Below are 13043 nucleotides of genomic sequence, written 5' to 3' on the forward strand. Positions count from 1 at the left end.
TTAGGGGTTGTATTGAGGGGTTAGGTTTTTGTTAAGTTGAGACCAATTCATTAAGTTTTATTGCCTGGTGAGAAGCAGTAATACGTTATTGTGAAACTTCATCAAATATTCATGGTTAAAGAGAAGTAGTAAATGTATTCAATCAAGTGGTCTTTGGGAGTTTGAAAAGGATTATGAAGTCTGCTCAGCTGATAGCCTCTGACATTCACTGTGGTCATTTAACAAAGGTAATTTTAATCTCTGAATTAAAATTTGCTCTGAAGACTCATGTCTCTTCCCTTCCCCCATTTTGAGGTTACAAATCCAAGTTGTTGAAAATTGTCCTGTTACATTTCTGTGTAATATCATTTTGTCTCAAATTCAATTTTCAAAAAATATTTTGGTTAGGAGGTAGGCTCTCCTTCTTTGCATTTGTAATGTTTATTGTGGTTGGTCCTTTAGGCATGCATTTCAAGTGTGTGTGTGTAAAAGAGAACAAGAGCGCTAGCTGCCATTCTTTCTTACTAGGACTGCCATTTTCTCAGTTACCTCCCCTATGCCTTTTGCTAGCTGCCATTGCTTGGCTTGGAGAAAGCAGTATCATGGAAGAGCACACCACAATCAGTGCAGTTTCAAAGATTTTCCAGCTGAAGAGAGTCTTAAGGAACAGTAAGTGGAGCCAGCATCTTACTTTGAAGAGTAATTGCACCACATCCATCACACGCTGGCAAATGGGAAAGCGGGAATTCCTATGCGTCTCTGAGTTCACAGCCTCCCTTTTATCCCATCATCTTCATTGGTGTTTATCAACATAGTATCTTCTCTCTTAACGGAGTAAATGTTCAAAATTGGCCTATCAAAAAATCCCTTACTAGTTGACAGCTTTGAGGACTATCCCCCCAACACTTCCAGTCTTTCCCCGTTTCACATCATTACCCTTTGGGCATACAGTATAGCTACCATGAGACAGTGACTGGACCAAACTTCCTTTGGAGCCCTTTAATGCTGCTGCTTCTCCATCCAGAAGGGTTATTGTTAAGCAATGAAAGGCAATGCCTTCCTTCACCCTGGTACTGAGCACTCCTCCTGAAATTAGACAGGCCTTAGCAACTTTTTTTTTTTTTTTTTTTTTGGTATCTGGGTACTTTTTACAATAATATGTTTTTCCCAGTAGGACTATGCTTTCATAATATTGTGTGTGGAATGCTAGCTTTTGATTTTTTTGTCTCTCTTTCTCACTCTTTTATTCTGTAGGCAGATGATGTAGAAAGCAAAATTAGAAAAATCATCCCTCCTGGATTTTGCACAAGCACAGATGACTTTGTGTCTTTGCTGGAAAAGGAGGTTAATTTTAAGCCCTTTGGAACGTTACTACACACATATTCAGTTCATAATGAGGAAGCAGGAGAAGACATAACGTATCAGATATATCAGGTATGAAAAAGTCTAATAGATCCTTTAGGACAGATATAGCTTGCTTTTGTAGTCATGTATTTTTAGTAATCTGTTATAACTGCAATGTATAAACATCATTATTTTACCAAATCTTTTTTCAGTGTGTGTCTAGTTGAACCAGAGTATTCTGCTTATAAATATTTTCCCACAGGAGTATTTAATTGTGTTCTGCAGGCTTTCTCTTTGACCTTGGTGATGAGTTTCACCTGACTTCTCCTGGCTTTTTCCCTAGGCTGACATGACATGTCCAGGCTTTCGAGAATATCATGAAAGGCTTCAAACCTTCTTGATGTGGTTTATTGAAACTGCTAGCTTTATTGACGTGGATGATGAAAGATGGAACTACTTTCTAGTGTAAGTACAGTTCTAAAGCAACAGTGGAACTTATTACCTCCACAAAGCCTGCATTTTAATTGTGGCTGGCCAATTATTGGGACAGTATAATGATATTTTTCCCAGGAAAGAAAAACCATTGTTTATCAGGCTTGAGTTTTTCTCCATTATGCTTTAGGAGACCTTGAGAATAGAGCTGAATTAAATGCTGTTGTCAGTTAGAACCCTGAATGTAGGCTTAAACAGTAAAATGAGCTTTGCCTGTGTTTTCTTTTACTTGCCACCTATTCATCTTTATAATAGGCAAGTGCACTAAACTGCTGTAAAGAGGCCTGATTTATCCAAGTTGCTGCACACCAATTAAGTGAATTGTACATTCAGAACATAGCAGGTGTACCCATTGGGCCCTCACAGAGTAGCTTGCTGACACTGAAAATTCAGTTGGAGAATGGAAAAGAAAATGGACACTGCATGGGAGCGTGACTGTAATTGACCTGCTTGGCTTTCTGTTTTATCTGCAGATTTGAGAAGTATAATAAGGATGGAGCTACGCTCTTTGCGACCGTAGGCTACATGACAGTCTATAATTACTATGTGTACCCAGACAAAACCCGGCCACGTGTAAGGTAATTGGCAGCATAACACGTGCCTTCCCTTTTATTTCAGAAGAGGGAACTGCTGAAGTTCCCAATACTTGTTTATAATGGTGTTGATTTGTTTAAAACAAAAAAAGTCCCCATTATTAGCTGGCTTTGCACTGATTTGTTTCATTGTTGCCCTCTGTAGCAGGGTGGAATCTCAACCCAGTTTTGAATATTTTAGCAATTTTTTAAAAAATTGTTGCATGTTTTAGTCCCCAAATTGCCATGAATTAGCTTTAATCCTTAAATAAAATGTTGATCATAACACAACATATTTAGATGTTTAAGTTGTGTTGTTTCCTTGTTGAGTCCCTTTTTAATTTAAAAAAAAAAATCCTTTCTGTCTGCAGCCAGATGCTGATATTGCCACCATTCCAAGGAGAAGGCCATGGTGCTCAGCTTTTTGAAACTGTACATAGATACTATATGTCTTCTCCAACGGTGCTTGATATAACAGGTATGTGAATGCTCGTTTTATTAGATATGTGAATTCAATTAGACAAATCTTGGAGCATTTGCTGCCTGTTAGCCTGCAGCCTAACTTTTGTATTCATCTGTCAGAATTAAATGGTCTTTTGAAGATTTAGCTTCAGTTTACTTCAGGGTTAATATTACCCTGTTTTACAGAAGAACTGCATATAATGCAACTCTTTAAATCCTGTACTTACAGAGAACAACACACCAGGAAAATCAAATCCCTGGCATGAAAGGATTACCAGTTAATTACCTGTTTTATTGTGAGGTACACAGCTGAGTTTGCCGAGAGATTGAGCTTTCTCAAACTCCTTGATGAGCTTGCTCCTTTTAAACAAAACAGCAAATCAGAAAATATACTGATGGTAAAATATTCATGTTAATGTGAAGGCCAGAGTCTTTCAACCACTGGAAACATATACAGCAGTCTGGTGTCCCAGGAGCATGGGTAGTAGACTGACTGAAGATCTGCATGAAGTTGACCTTGCATGAATACCTGAAAAATATTAGTGGGATTGTAGGGTGGAGAAGAAAGAAAAAGAATATAAAAAGAAGAGGTATGTGCTGCTTATAACAGGGAAAGGAATTGGCATATGAAACCACAGGAGAGAGATTGTATCTGTAGCCCACATATTAGTCCACAGTATGATAAACAACTGTGAGAACAATGTCAAGTAGAATAACAGTCCACTCTAGGTGCTACCTATGTACAAATAACATCCAATTGTGATATTTTAAAAAAATTATTCAGAGAGAAACATTAAGTACAATAAGACATGTTTGCTTTCTTCTACACAGTGCTGTAGGATTATCAACTAATACATACAGGATATCTGGTCTCTGAACTTCAATACAAGTTACAGAAACTTCACTGAAGCATCACAAACACTCACAAACACTTTTTTTTTTTACTGTTATGTGAAATGAAGTGGAATATTTTACATTATAAAATGTATATCTAATTTCCTGTTAATGTAAAATGCTGTGGTTTCTAGTTTATACAACAAAACCTTTCATATGATCCAGTAAATCTGATTATGGCAAAGCAAATGAAACATTTGACAAAAAGTGTTCAGCATAGTGTTACACAAGAGATGAAACCAGGATGTAAAAGGCAGGTGACCAGTCTGTCCCTCAGTGCACAGTGTGGTATATGTTCTGACCCAGTAAAACTGTTCCAAAAAAGAGTTTAAATTGGCCTGTGGAATAATCAGCTAGGAACCATGGTGTTTTCTACACAGAGTTTAAAGGGTATATGGAGAGAAATTCATCTTTTCATTCATTTCTCATTGCCACTGCTGGGGAAAAGTTGGGCTGGATAGGCGTAAGATGGGTAGGAAATTATGAAAATTAGATGTCATCTAAAGTTACAAGGTGGGTAAGGAAGGGGCATCAAACTCAGTGAGAAGCACAAGATAATGTGGATTTATAAAATTGTTGCTTGGTTGGAGTGAGTTGAAAGCAGTTAACTTGTCTTCAGTTTGCACATATATATTTTACTTGGACTTGGCATTTTTTGTGAATAGTCCATTCCTACATTTAGTTTCGGTCACAGAAGCCTGATTCTAAGTTCATCTCAGTTAAATGTACTTCAACAGTGCTCATTACAGAGGAATTGCCCGCCTCTTTTTGTCTTGCTCTAATTCACCAGTTTCACCTTTACTGTCCTTTCAAAAATCAGTCCCCAGTTTTTCCTTTTCATCAAAATTAATTCTGGTGCATATCCTCTTGCCTTCCTTTCAAGATAGGCTCATAAGGCTCACCATACAAGTGTAGACCATTAGTCCACCAAGTTGATATACTTTTCCCTGGTAATGATCAGAAGCCTTCTCCTCTCCTGCGCCAAGAAAATAACTAGCCAATTGTGCAGTACTGAATGTGTGATGGAAAAATTCTGTCTTAACCCTGTTTATGTGGTCAGTTTATGCCCTGAAGCATGACACCTGATTATCCTTAAATCACAAGTGTTAATGTCAGACATTTACGAACCCTTTTAAAAATCCAAGTATTATGTGAATCTGGCTGCCTGTAGCACTGAATTCCACAGGTTAGAGATCAAAAGCAGCTCCCAGGCTCTGGGGAGCCCAGTGTTTCTTTCAGAAAAACTTTTTGTCAGAGACCTGTCTATGAAGGTTTAGTAAGGGAGTAAAAGCTGCTTGCAATGGTTTTGTAAACGTTTCCTGCTGAGTAGTTCATAGGTGGAAATAAGTCTGCACAAATGACTCCATGCTGGTTTGCATTGTAGCTGATACATGTCTTTTTAAGTTTCCTTCCCACTCCTGGTAGCTCTCCAGAGCTGTGATTTGAATAGAGTTAACTCCTTTTGCTTACAGAGAAGCGTGTGATGATAGACTATCGGATTCCAAATAAAATATCACTAATAGTGAGTCATTTTTAAATTCGAATCTCACAGGAGGTTTTTCCATTTGCTATCCTTCATTGAAATGGAGTAGGTGTGTTCCTGTCTATACCACGATAGTTGCCTGAATACCCTGTCATATCCTGAGGTATAATAAAAATAAACCCAATGCTGTCATGATTATATTTGTTGTTGTTAGGTAGATTAATAAATATCTAAAAAGTTGAGAGAGCTTTTTAATTTTTTTTTTTTTTTTGACAACTTGAGGCCTGGTCTACACTACACAGTTATGTCAACATAAGGCATCATACGTCAACCAAATTATGTCAGTGTACACACGACAGCTCTGTCCCGCCGATGGACGTGCCCTACTACACCAACATCATAACTCCAGCTCCACGAGCGGTTAGGGCGACACAGTGTCTCTGCAGACACTGCGTTCCTCACACCGGCTGTTGGGTGTCTTGGCCATTTCACAGTTCTCATCTCCGTGCAGCTTTTATTATTTTTCTATAGCTGACATTTTATAATTGGTATATTTTGGAGGTTATTTTCACTCAGTGTTATCCAATTCTTATGATATGTACTATAAGAACCACCTTTAAATCACAAAAAATGGGCATACTCCAGGCATTGGAGGGCAGAAGCCACTGAGTTTAAAGCAAGGAAGAACAGAGGTTAATATTTGGTCCAACCCACCTTTTAGTGCCTTACATATTACAACAGATTTTATAAGAAAAATCACCCACTGAACTCATACAATATAGGTTCTGTGGGATAGAAGGAGAGTTAGATATGAAATTAGTCTTAACCTCAGAAAAAGAAACTGAGAATTTATGTTGGACAGTAGCTGAATGTGTAAGGACATTGTATGTTAGGTCTTTTAGATACATTTTAAGAATTTGTGGCCCACTGTGATCTTTTTTAAACTTGTCTTATTTAGGTTTGTTTATATTATGGCAGTACCCAAAATATGGGTGAATAATGAAGTACAGTTATGTACACTGTTGTTTCTGTGTTTTAAGGATGTTGTCTGTCCTTACTTTTAATAAGTTTCCCAAAGTATCAGATAATTAGATGCTTGAAGAAAGAACAGATTACAGACAATTCATAGTTACTGTATAGTTCTATATTCTTTCCAGCTGAAGATCCATCTGAAAACTATGTGAAACTCAGAGACTTTGTACTTGTGAAGCTCTGCCAAGATCTGCCTTGCTTTTCCTCAGAGAAGCTAATGCAAGGATTCAGTCAAGAAATGGTGACAGAGGCTCAACAGAAACTGAAAATAAATAAGGTATTTTAAAATCTGTACAGGTATACTCAGACCTAATCTAATCAAATCTAGTGCTTAGTATTCAAAAGTTTTCACAAACACAGGTGCTCTGCTCTTCAAGTTTCTAACACACACCTCCTGGTCTACATGCAGCATATTTCTGGAGTGCATTTGGAAATGAAACATTTCCTAGCTTACTGTGGTTTTAGAAAAATACTTTTCTTTCCTAGAATGCTTTGGTACGGTACCATTAGTATTTTGGCATAAGACTTGACTAGGAGGAACAGTGTGTTTATACAAATAAAATATGTTTTAATTGGATATATAATAGAATACTAAAATGTAGGGGAAAACTGCTAAAAGGCAGATTCTAAGCTGCTACAGAACTGAAGACTGAAGGTAAGCTCCTTACAGAGTGTTTAAACTGCAGGAGCGGAGCTGCGGAGTTGCTCAGGAGCTCTGCTTCTTCCCTTAACTTGTTCTGGATACTCTGATTTATTTGAACTTCTGATTTTTATGAAGTCTTTGAAAGTACTGAGACCTAAATAAAAAAGAAAAGTGTACCCATATTTTACATATGAAAACTACATAGTGGTGTAAGGGGAGAGCCGAGTGCAGACCTCTTGTGTGTCTATGGGACATTACATTTGAATGGATAAATATTTAAATGAAAACTTAGATAAACATGTAGAAATAATAAGTGTATCAAAGGCTCCATATCTATTTAAAGAACATACAATAAAGACAGAATAAATGCTTTTTAAATGCTGAAAATATGTAACTTGATTTCATATATTTTGTTGTAGATTTGGAGGCTTTCAGAGGTGGTAGGCAATTTTGTTAAACTATTCATTTTGAGTAAAGAAATTTCTTAACTCATTTCTTAAGTTAATAAATTGAGTTAATAAAACCCGTTAACATAACCAGAAATTTGCTGTATTCCTCTAAATAATGTTTCATTGCCCATTATTTCTAGAGGCTGACGGAAACATTTTCCTCTAGAACAATGTTCCCAAAAGCTATAGAATAGATGCAACAGAAATGGAATGGTGTAATGGCAGCAGGAATCTTTTTTTTTTTTTTTTTCCAAATTTGTGAATTTTGCTAAATACAATTGCATCACTACTTTGACTTGCCCCACTTTACTGGTTTGGGGTTTTTGTCCGATCGTCCCTCCCCATCTCCTAAATAGTTTAATTTTAAAACGGCTGTTCCATGCTTAGATACAGAACTGTGAGGAAGTGGCTTTAAGGAAAGCAGCAGGTGGAGCAGCTCCAAATTAGCAATGGAACCACAGTATTATGAATTACCCACCAACAGATCAGTCCCAAACTGTCTTTCAACTCTGGCTGCAGGGTTTCTGCCAATTAATTAGATAAACTCCTGTGCAGCTTATGCCTTTGTGACTCTCAGTGGTAGAATCCTTTGCAACTGAGCATTGCTGCTTCTGAAGTGCCACTGCAGCTGGTACAAAGGATTCTGGGGTGCATTAAAGGCACGGGTTGCACAAGGGGGATTATTTTAGAAGAAACACTGGTAGAAGACTGAGTGAGCTGCCAAACTTGTCAGGTACGAAGTACCATAGAAGTAAGGAAGTGATGGGAGGAGGAGAATCAAGTCTCTGTCAATACCCTTTGAATCTCTCATGATACATGTAACATCTTGAGCAAAATAATTGAACATGTAGCATTTGCACATCTTTTCATTTCTTAAATCATTCAGCAATAAGATTGCAAATTATAACATTATTATTCATACTGTTTTTCTTTTTTTTCCCTTTGATTAGCAACACACAAGACGGGTTTATGAAATTCTCCGATTGCGTGCAACAGACATGGGTGATCCAGAACAGTCCAGAGGCTATAGGTTGGACATCAAAAAAAGATTGATTGGCCCATATAAGGTGTATATGACTTAAGTACCTTTTAACACTTACTCCAGAACTAAACAAACATGGTTTTTGCTTTCGTTTCTATCAATACAGCTGATGCCAGTTATGTTGCCAATCAACTGTTGCTAGTTATGCAGCATGAAAGTGATCTATACACAAATATAGAGCATTTTTGTATTGTCTAGTGGTATCTTTTTACACTGCCATGCTGAAGATCCCGTTTTACTTTATATGCTAAAATCTGAGATACCCACAACATTGAAATTTCCAGCGGTATTTCTTACCTAACATTTAGTTGTATTGCATTATTTAAATAATATGTTTCTTCTTCGAGTGATTGCACATATCCATTCCACTGTGAGTGTGTGCATGCTGTGGACACGTTTGTCAGAGATTTTTCCCTCAGTGTTATCCATCAGGGCAGCATGAGCACCCTCTGGTGCCTTGCGCCACTGCACGCAGGTATAAAGGGCAACATTGCTCCCTGACACCCCTTCAGTTCCTTCCTACTGCCAATGACAATTATTGGCGCTTCGATGCTTGTATTTACAAATCTTCCCCCTTTTAGCGTATATAGTATGTGCACTATTAGTTTTTAGTCTAGTGTAGTGTGTTTGTACATAGTTAGATATAAGAGTAAATTCAGAGTCTTTTTTTCTAGAATTGGGTCACCAGTTCCCATTTGTGTACGAGGCTTGGTACTGGACTAATGCCTTGTTCTACTGGCACCAAGGCCTGTTGCTCATATAAAAGTCTATGCCAGTGAGCAACCCCCATACCAGCTGCCTTAAATGTGTAGGAGAGGCCCATGTGAGTGTCAAATGTCACATTTGTAGAGGGTTCAAGCCCTGATCAAAAAAGGACAGGGCTGCCACAATCAAGTACCTGCTTATGGAGTCTGTGCTTCGCCCACCATTGGAACCTCCCCACTCGGAACAGATCCTTGTCACCAGTACCTAAGAAGAAACAACGTAAGTCTCCCAAAGACTCAGTACCGAAGCCTTCAAAATCTACAGTGAAGGCACTGAGTGGAAGCAAGGATTCAGAGATGTGACAAAGAAGAGGCACCACCAGACACACTCCGTAAGCCAGCAAGGATTGCTGACTCTGGAGCCCAGGAAGGGTCCACTGAGACCAATCCCTGAAATGTTGGCGCACCTTTCGATACCACAGTCAGGAGCCTCTTCCAGTACCATCTACACCCAAGGCTTCTGAGGCAGCTTGAGTTACTGAAGTTGTTGGTGCTGGCTTCCCCCATGGTTTAGGACTCCTGCCTGGTACCAGGATTGGAAGTGCACATCCTTACAGTCCCAGCTTCAGCCCTAAACCGCCATTCAATACTGCGGGCTGCTACAGTTGCTGCACCTCTCTGTAGGGTTCCATCCAGAAGGAAGTCAGCAATGATCTCACTGGTACCCCCATCTCCAGACTCCAGAGCCAGTCTCCCCAGTTCCAGTGACACTAAGGTAATCACCACAGATCAGTGGGTCCTAAGCACGGTGGAACTGTGATACACCGTTCAATTTATTTCAATCCCCCTCCTTCCCCATCCCTCTTCAGAGACCACTCTCATGAAAGCGTGCTACTTCAGGAAGTCCAGTCTCTCCTCATGGGGGACATACAGGAAATTTCCCATGTCGTTCAGATACTTGTTAATCCCAAAAGCAAAGGGGGATCTTGGGACTATTTTAGATCAAAGGGAGCTAAACGAGTTCCTAAAGAAAACAAAATTCCAGATGGTTAGTCTAGCATCTGTTATCCCTTCCTTAGATACTAGGATCTGGTATGCTGCTCTTGAATTAGAAGACACATACTTTCACATGGCAATTAACCAGAGCCACCAATTCACAGTGCTGTCTTTCGGCGTATAAGCAGCCCCTCATGTATTCGCTAAATCCATGTGCTGAGGTTCATATACCTTTTCTGTACTGAATTAACATAAGTTTTGTTTTAAGTTAGTTTTCACATTTCACTTTCTTGAAACATGAGCACCTTGCATACCCATTTTTCACTAAATATTGAGGTTGAGGTTTTGCTGTATATCTTACAGTCATAAGTATAGTTTGAAATAACAAGCGCATTACTTCTGTGGTTGGATAAATAAATTCCAGCCATGCTATTTTCAAAAACTGCTTCTCAAAACAATTGCAATTAAACTAACTCACTTGTACTTATCTCACTTTCCAAATTATAACCTGTTGTGAAACAGCTTTTCATATTGTCAAGCATTTTCTCATCTTTACATCACAGAGATGTACTTACATTCTTAATATCTTTCTTGTACTGATGGTAAGGTCTGATATTTATAAAGCACTTTGAGATCTTCAGTTGAACAGGGCTGTATAAATGCAGAATATTGCAAACTATCTGCAACTCTCAATCTCATGATAGACCTATTCCATCCTATAGCTCTCTCCTAGATTAATGAAGTGAGTGCAGAAAATTAAAACCAAAAATTTTGTAACACTTTCACTCCTTTAGAACTGTCCTTGTTAACGAAAGATCATTGTTGAAAATACTGAACTAAGATACTACATCTGTTCTTACTGGTCCATGAATTGAAGGGACTGCTGAAGTTGAGAATGTTGTTGTGATGAATGTAATTGCTATAATTAAAGATTTTCTTTTTTTTCATAACAATTCTTTTAAAAAGCAAAAGATTTGGTATGAAAATGAACAAGAGAATATAATTGTTTGAAGTTGAGGCTGTGGATTACTTATGAAGTCGTGTAGGGCATCAAAAGGGGGAAGAAAACTTTCTCCAAGAGAGATCCTAGAGAGTGGGCTGATGACTCAATTATAACTTTTTTTTTTAAGTGTTCTATTTAGGATAATAAAAGAGCATGGAAGTCAGCAAAATAAGCAGAGGATTTGTTTTGTGACTTAAAATACGATTCTGCTGTGAAAGGTGACTATGTAAAAACAGTATGTTCTCAGCTGAGGTGCTCCATGTGAGTATTCAAAGTAAGATCAGCTTACTTTGGTCAAAAGAATAATTTTTTGTTTGTTTTAACTCTTATTTGCCTTGCGGAACCAACACACAGCATGCAATAGTGAGCTGGAATTGTGTTTCTTCCCAGACATCAGTGGAATTGTTCTCATACTGTACCCAATCCACCAACTGCAGGGAGGTACAGCCCACAGCTGCTGTTATGGTGGCAGCTTTATAAAAGTTTCTTGGAGTCAACTTCCCAGCATGTATAGACATGGAGTGTATCAGCACAGTCCCTGTACGTTGCATATACAGCTTCATTGTGGATGCTTACTCTCTACTTCAGGCTTATTAGCAGGCTTCTTCTCTACTGGGAATTGTTCCCTTCATCTCTTCAGTTCTCCTTCCACCCATGCCTGATGGCAACAGGATCCATCAATCAATGCTCTTGTTATGAGACCAATAAGAAAATAATTTCTACTGTTGTCTCCCATTTCAACAGAAATAGTTTGTTCCTCAATGATTTACTTCCCCAAACAACTTGTTCCAAGGGAACCCACTCTTGGAACTGACATATCAGGATCTCCAAAGCAGCAAGCTTCAGAAGCTGGTGTGCCCACCTAGGCTCCCTGATGTGCTGGCCAAAGTGTTCCCAGGAAAATGTCAACTGATGCTCCATTGATCTAGAATTTGGGTTCATCTGGTCTTTGTTGAAGAAATTTACTCTTTCCCTGGAATCTATAAATTCTTACAAATTGTGACAATAGAATGACCCTAAGCAGTGTTGCCAAATGTGGGGGCACTTTGGAGTTCCTCTTTGTGTAGAGGTGATCAGGATTGTGTCTTGTATTGAAAGGCCGTCATAGGAAGCAGACAGTTATGTCTCAGTAAGTGCCCCTGCCAAAGAGTAGTAATTAAGTTAAACCAACATGTTTTACACACCTTACCGCCTCTTCTCCCCCTACCCCCCCCCACCCCACCCCGGCCTGTGCGGTCCCCGAGATGGAACTTTTTCTACAACAATGAAGTTCTTGTGTCTACTCCCAGCACTGACAGAAGTCTTCTTGGAAGATGGACACCTTTTCCTTCAAGTGGAAAGTTCTGTGCCTTCATCCCATCCATCATCATTAGCCAGAGTTGCCATGAAAAGTGGCCTGAACAGAGCCACAAAGATCTTGGCTTTCATATGTCAAGGCAAGATCTCTTAAAGCTGCCCAGCAACCAGAGATCTCCTGACTTGGGCTTAATCCTGCACCCAATCCAGAGGTGCTTGTCTCTAAACCTGGAGACGAAGGGTAGTATTTTCCAAAGCTCTCTGTATTAGCTTAACTCTGCTCTCATTGAAGTCCATGCAGATTTTAGGCTAGTACTGAGCACTTTAGATTAGAATATCCCACCCCAAGAAGCTGAACTTTCTGGACTCTTGCCTACTCAAGGGATCAGGGAAGTTTATCCTGAAATCTGGATGAGACTCTAAAACTAAGATTTACCGCTGAATTGTTCTTCACTTGCAGCCTGGTGTGCCCCCTTCAGCATTAACCCTAAAATATTATTTTAAAAAAAGCTTTTGTCAAGGTCTTGCAGGGTGGTGGTTGTCCCATTCCTCCCCCACTCCCAAGGGTGTTGGGTTCACAGAGGCTTATGTTCCAACTATCCATGTTGCCCTTTGGAGCTTCACCATCACCTTCTGGATGTTAAGAAGGCTA

At 39.0% G+C, this 13043-nt stretch overlaps 1 protein-coding gene across 1 annotated transcript in view; it reads left to right on the forward strand.

Annotated features, from left to right (window-relative positions):
• HAT1 (histone acetyltransferase 1) overlaps positions 1-13043 on the forward strand; it is a 45520-nt gene that overhangs the window by 26011 nt on the left and 6466 nt on the right. The window contains exons 5-10 of the mRNA XM_074967584.1: positions 1234-1413; positions 1667-1788; positions 2289-2393; positions 2759-2865; positions 6384-6535; positions 8301-8417. Of these exons, the coding sequence (XP_074823685.1) occupies positions 1234-1413; positions 1667-1788; positions 2289-2393; positions 2759-2865; positions 6384-6535; positions 8301-8417 (783 nt within the window). The remainder of the gene's footprint in view (positions 1-1233; positions 1414-1666; positions 1789-2288; positions 2394-2758; positions 2866-6383; positions 6536-8300; positions 8418-13043) is intronic.

Source organism: Natator depressus, chromosome 11, assembly GCF_965152275.1.
Source record: "Natator depressus isolate rNatDep1 chromosome 11, rNatDep2.hap1, whole genome shotgun sequence".
Taxonomy (NCBI): Eukaryota; Metazoa; Chordata; order Testudines; family Cheloniidae; genus Natator; species Natator depressus.